Source organism: Sciurus vulgaris (genome assembly GCF_902686455.1).
Source record: "Sciurus vulgaris genome assembly, chromosome: 2".
Lineage (NCBI taxonomy): Eukaryota > Metazoa > Chordata > Mammalia > Rodentia > Sciuridae > Sciurus > Sciurus vulgaris.
In genome coordinates, this window is record NC_136462.1 from 3,017,715 (window position 1) to 3,023,714 (window position 6,000).

General features: G+C 46.6%; 1 protein-coding gene across 1 annotated transcript; it reads left to right on the plus strand.

The window, feature by feature from the left end:
• The first annotated feature begins 3,351 nt into the window (after positions 1-3,351).
• Positions 3,352-5,791, plus strand: ATP5MJ (ATP synthase membrane subunit j). The gene is made up of 4 exons (XM_079127454.1): positions 3,352-3,465; positions 3,937-4,060; positions 4,741-4,764; positions 5,446-5,791. Exons 2-4 carry the CDS (start codon positions 3,937-3,939, stop codon positions 5,478-5,480), a joined length of 183 nt encoding a protein of 60 aa, XP_078983580.1. The 5' UTR covers positions 3,352-3,465; the 3' UTR covers positions 5,481-5,791.
• The last annotated feature ends 209 nt before the right edge of the window (positions 5,792-6,000 follow it).

The following is a 6,000-nucleotide window of genomic DNA, read 5'->3' on the forward strand; positions in this document are numbered from 1 at the left end:
CTCTCCCTTATTCTCCTAGAATACAGTCCCCTTGGACTTAATGCAACAAGTCTTAGCAAAGAAGTCAGTCAATAAGACCGAGGGGATTCTTCTCAGCCGTAGCCTCTCTCAGCTCCTTGGATGTCTTCAGATGTCCTCAGGTATCCGATGAGTGGGAGGCTGGATGGCAGTCGACGTCGTGGGAGCAGTGGTTAATTGACCTCGGTGACAACGGTCAATCAGCAATCAGCGATAGTGTGGATAGCAGCTGGGGCAATCGAGAGACAGAGCGACATGTAGTCCTCTGGTCACAGTGCTGCTGACAGTTTGCTCCAAAAGTCCAAGGGTTTAAGTAGTGATTTTCAGCCCAGTTATGCTCTGGTCTTCTGGTATTTATTGATAAAGACCAGAAAATGGGGGCTGGGGATATAGCTCAGTCGGTAGAGTGCTTGCCTCACAAGCCCAAGGCCCTGGGTTCAAATCCCCAGCCCTGCAAAAAAAAAAAAAAGGACCAGAAAACGACTAGACTAGGAGCCACCACTCATATCATAAAGGTTCATATCAGCATTGTTCAGGAGTGTCATCCTGCCACACAGCAAGTTTGTCACCAGGTGCCTTTTCTAATTTTAGTTTTACCAGTCCAGGCAAATACCAAATGCAGCTTATTATTACTACATAACACAACTATAGCAATTCCTATTATTTCCTTGTCTCATTATAATCAGCAACTAAAAAAATAAAGAAATGATGTCAGATTTCCTATAAAAGCCCTACCTAACCTCAGCTTGGGACCCAGAACTTCAGAGCACTAGCTCATCTAGGTCCACCTGGCTGGAGCCCTTGGGATTATAGCTGGAAGGTGCTCTTCTGAATCGAGTTCATTTCACACATTTTCTGAAAGGCAGCTCTATCCTCTTTTGCTGTGTTGATGCTTTTTTCAGTTTAGAATCTGCTTCTGGCATCCTAACTAAACACTAGCTAACATCCTGTATGGTCCTGAAATAGGGATTTAGGATAAAGAGAATTCGAAATCTTAAGGGAAACACTCAAGCCATTGAGATGCAGAAAACGCAGTTGCAGACCTTGGCCCCATACCCTTGTAAAATGAGGAAAATACACAAGCACAGGAATACTGGCACAAAATTGTCCTCTCCACCCTGGGTCCACCTCCAGTCCGGCCCCTGAGACCCCTGTTCTATAAATATCGGACACCCAGCCCAAGGGCTGCTTCTCTGGAGACAGCCGGCATTCTCCCTTGAATGTGTAATCTACCTTCCTAAATAAACCTGCCTATGCCTTAGTCTGACTCATGCTGAAATTCTTTTACATCAGGCATGCCCTCTGGTCCTGAGTTGAGTTCCCACCTCCTCTGGGAACTCCTTGGACCCTTCTCCAGAGACTCTCCACTGGGGACAGTCCCAAATCCCTCCCTGTGATTCAGCAGTTCTTAGTGCTTCCCACTTACTTGGTCCAGCTCGTCTTGCATTCCTGTCCAAAGTTCAGAGTTAAAGGGGACAGCTTCCCATTAGGCAGTTTTGTTATTTTGCTTGTGGTGCTGGGGATTAAACCCAGGGCCTTGTGCTTGAGAGGCATGCACTCTGCCAACTGAGCTATATCCCCAACCTACCAGGCAGTTCTTGACAGACTTGTAGACCTTTAGGCCACAGCGAAAGGATAGATTGCAGAAGACCTCTGGGCCTTGGTATTTGAGGGAAGGCTTGGCATATTCACAGAGCAGAGTGAACTTCTGTTCTAAAGGGGAAACCAACAGCTGAAAGCATTTACAAATGCTGTTGATGCCACTAAATGGCTTTCTCTAAAAGCCAGAGAAACTGTGCTTGAGGCACTTTGTGTCTTCTCTGACCTTCCAGCCACAAAATGTAGCATTAAATCCTTTGAACAAATCTGCTGGGGTGGTCCTTTCCTTAAACATTTGGGGTTTTTTGAAGTGTTTTACTTAGGGAATTTGGATTTGAAACTAGACATTAAAAGCTTATTGATCTCAAGTCTAGTTTGAAGTCCAAAAGCTTTTGTCTTGAAATCGCTTACAATGATGCTAAAATTTTCCTAAACAATTTTTCTTGTCTTCAGCAGTTTTCTGGTCATAAATCTAAAATATTCTTCCTGACTGCACAGTGGCACAAGCCAGCAATCCCACCCACTAGGGAGACTGAGGCAGAAGGATCCCAAACTCAAGGCCAGCCTTGACAAAGTAGCTGTAAGCTCATGGCCCACAAATGACAGAGGCAGGAGACAGGAAGCAAACTCGGGTCAGCCAGCTTTCCTTTATTCTGCAGTGAAGTCAATCAATCAGGCATGGGAGGATTCATTTTCCAGGTATGGAGATGGCCCGGGGTTATAGAAGGAGTTTGGGTTTTTATAGTTTCATTGGAGACTGCGGACGGTGCAGTTTGGACAGTCAGGGACCTAGTTGTGCAGGTTAAAATTTTAACTCAGGAAGGTAGTTGTAAAAAGGTTGAAGCTCATTGTCACTGGGAAAAGCTCAGAACTCGGTGTTCACCGGTTATCTTCCTTCCTCTTGGACCCATTGTTACCTAGAGGTTCACTGTTTTCTTTTCTCCTTCCAGGACGCATCTGCAACAGGAAAGGATAAAAGTCCATGGCCCAGTATTTCAGTATTTGCCTCCTTCCTTCAAGATGCACTGGATTTGAGAAGGGGAAAATGTTTTCTTTTGATAGAGATGCTGGGGTTGAATCCCAGAAGGGATGAAAGTTTGCTTTTTCCCCTCAGGGCCCATTGTTATTGGGAAAGAATGTACTGAGAGAGGTTTAATGTTTGGCTTGTTTCTCCTCCCCCCTCCCCACACGGTCCCTCCGTTTTTCTTGGGGAGCTGTCTTGTAGGAATATTATTTTCCATAATTACATCAGTAGCGAGACCCTGTCTCAAAATAAAGAGAAAAGGGCTGGGGTGTAGCTCAGTGGTAGAGGCTTGCTTAGCATGGCCAAGGCCCTGGTTCACTGCCACTGAGATGGTGTTCCTCTAAAAAATCAAGTAAAGAGGGTCCCTGGGCTGGGGTTGTGGCGCAGTGGTAGAGCGCTTGCCAACCTGTGCGACGTCTCAGTACCACAAATAAATAAGTAAAATGAAGGTCCATTGACAACTAAAAAAAAAATTTTTAAGTGTCCCTTTTTTTCAGTCTGACAAGCCAGTCTCTGTCTAGAACTTTCTGGTTATCGCATTACAAGTCCTCCAAAGATCCGGACGTCTGGTCACCAAGACGCGCAGACACAGCCAGGCGCCCGATTTCCGCAGGGCCTGGCCTTCCACCCCGACCTCCCTGCCTGCAGAGCCCGCGCGGCCGCCGGGGGCGCTGTGGGGCGCGGGCGCGGCCCTGCCGGCGCTCCGGTCTTGGCGCCGCCGCTCCTTCCGCTTTCCCGGCAGGCCGCGCGCGGCGCCTGCCTACTGGGTGACCTTTGAGGTGGCTTCTCGGGCAGCTGCGGTCTGAGCCCTTGGGTCTGCCGAGGTGAGGACCGGTCCCCGCCGGCCGCGGAGCTCGCACGGCCCGGAGTGAAGGGCGGCGGGTCGGAGGTCGGGGGTAGGGGCGGAAGCGGGGCGAGGGACAGCACAGGCCCGCCGACCTTGGGTCGGCGCCTTCGCGCGCCGCTACTCTGCTCTGGCCCCGGGGCTTCCCTGCGGCGCGGGCCGGGGGTCGGCCTCTAGACGGAGAGCGGCTGGTCTGGGGTTGGCTTCCAGACTGCGAGAGAACGAGCCGTCAGGGTCACCCAGCGGAAGTTCGCAGCCAGGAGCAGAGCCGGGTTTGGAGTAGACGTGATCCGGCCTGTTTGTAGGAATAGGGCGTAAATGCAGGAAATAAGCTCTTCAGGCTCTTAGTAAGTGCCGTTAAATCCGGGGAACAGACTTAGTGAATAAATGGCGCTCTCTTACCTGTTAGAGCAGGAGTCACCTTAGTGTTTATCACTGTGTTCATTTTCAGATGCTTCAAACCATTATTAGAAAATACTGGATCCCCTTGAAGCCCTACTATACCCAGGTTTACCAAGAGATTTGGATAGGAATGGGATTGATGGGCTTCATTGTTTATAAAATCAGGAGTGCTGGTAAGTTTGCTTATGTTCGAATTATTTGAGGTCAGGAAGAAAAATGTTTTCAGAAAGAATCACAATTCATTTATCAAGGAACTGTGACTCTTAACCATAACAACTATGACTCGAGCATTAGAACCATTGCAGCAGTGTGAGTCTGCTATGAAAAGGCTGTGGGGCCAGTGGGGGAAACTGAGCAACACCTTGAGATTGGGGAATTGTACATTGTCCTGAAGTATTACCAGTACACAGGAGGTGTACTTCACCTTCAGAGATGCAGGCTGATGTAGTGTGGGCATGGCGTCCTGGAGTGCGGTGGTTCATTGTGCCTTCTCAACTGTTCTATTTGACGTTTCTTCACAACAAAATTTGGAGGGAAGGAATAACCTTTTGGCTCTTAGTGGAGCCATGCATTATTAAGCCATTGACTAAGAAGAGGAAGGAAAGAAGGCAAGACTGCAGTTGGGGGTGTGGTAGGGAGTGAGGAGGCCTGCTCCTTGTCCGTAGATCTTTGGTAGAAACTTTATCACCTCTGGGCTGTGGGACACTGCAGTAACTCTGCTATTATCTGAATGCTTCCTATAATGCTTTACCTACAAAGCCTTCAGCCAAATGTTGCTTTTAACAATGAATCAACTGTAGACATTTTTGTAAAGTATTGATATGATCCATTTTTTTCTGTCCTTTTATTTTAGATAAAAGAAGTAAAGCTTTGAAAGGTAAGGTTTTGCATCTTAAAGTGGAATGAAAAACACCATTATGTCTTTGCAAGCAGCATCATATCATCATTCTGAACTAAAATTTATACATGGTTCAGTTAAGTGTTAAGATACAATGAAAATACTTCAGAAGATAAAATTTGATATGCCTGCTGAAAAGGGATATTCTAAATTTCTACTTCTTATAGTCTGAATGTTTAAAAAAGTCACTGCTCACTGGGTCAATAAAACTTCCAGGAATAATAGAAAAAGAAGTAATCAGAGGTAGCTAATGCCACCAGCTGCGAGCATAAGTTAGCTGTGTGAGCATGCTACCTTGTGAAAGTCCTAATGGTGCGTTTTGAAAGAAAGCACCTAATAAATGTGTGCCCTTGTGCTAGATACTTGTCTGCTTTGCTTCTCCAGTTACCATGAAACTGTAGTCATTTGAGTTACACAAACCAAGCACTGGTCCCATGAGCTTTGGGGAAGAGACATTTCTCTCTAGCCCTCTCACCTTTGCCCGTGCAGGTGAGCTGCTACAGACAGGCATCATTTGCAAGATCCTTTAAACCCATTGGGCATTCCATGTAGAAAGAATTCCCTGTGTTTTTTTATAGCATGGAACTGTCATTTACATTTCCTGACTTGTTGATGCTTTCCTTCCTGATTTGAATCTATTTTATGCATCTCTTTCAAAAGGTTCAAGTCCTGCACCTGCCCATGGTCATCATTAGCCAGCTTGCTTGAGTAGAGAATCGTCATCTGCCTGTAAATGTAAGCGGACTTTGTTAGATGGGAACACGGAGCGTCACCATGCCCTCATATAAGCACCACTTACTACGTGGCGTGAATAAATGATCTGAGATGCACCACTGCCATGCCCGGTACTGCTTTGTGTGTTTCCTCCAAGTCGAGCCTTTGCAATGCAGCAGGTGCCCTCATGAGGAGACCTGGGATGAGGAGCAAGTCTCCACTGCCATAGGGGTTGGTGGTCAGGTCTAGGTATTCACTTGAAGTCTAATACTTAATAAATGTTTGCTAAACAGATGAACCTCTGTTTTCACACTAGAAAGGTGGAGATGTTAATTATGTAAATTTCAATTATTTTGAAGATCAATAAGAGGAGAGGAAGGGCTGGGGTTGTGGCTCAGGGGCAGAGCACTTGCCTAGTGTGTGTGAGGCACCGGGTTCGATTCTCAGCACCACATATAAATAAATAAAATCCATTGACAACTAAAAAGTATATTGTAAAAA

Coding starts and splice junctions, on each gene's coding strand:
- ATP5MJ (XM_079127454.1), top strand. CDS start 3,937: ATGCTTCAAACCATTATTAGAAAATACTGGATCCCCTTGAAGCCCTAC. Junction 4,061..4,740: donor TTATAAAATCAGGAGTGCTG/GTAAGTTTGCTT, acceptor CTTTTATTTTAG/ATAAAAGAAGTAAAGCTTTG. Junction 4,765..5,445: donor AAGAAGTAAAGCTTTGAAAG/GTAAGGTTTTGC, acceptor CTCTTTCAAAAG/GTTCAAGTCCTGCACCTGCC.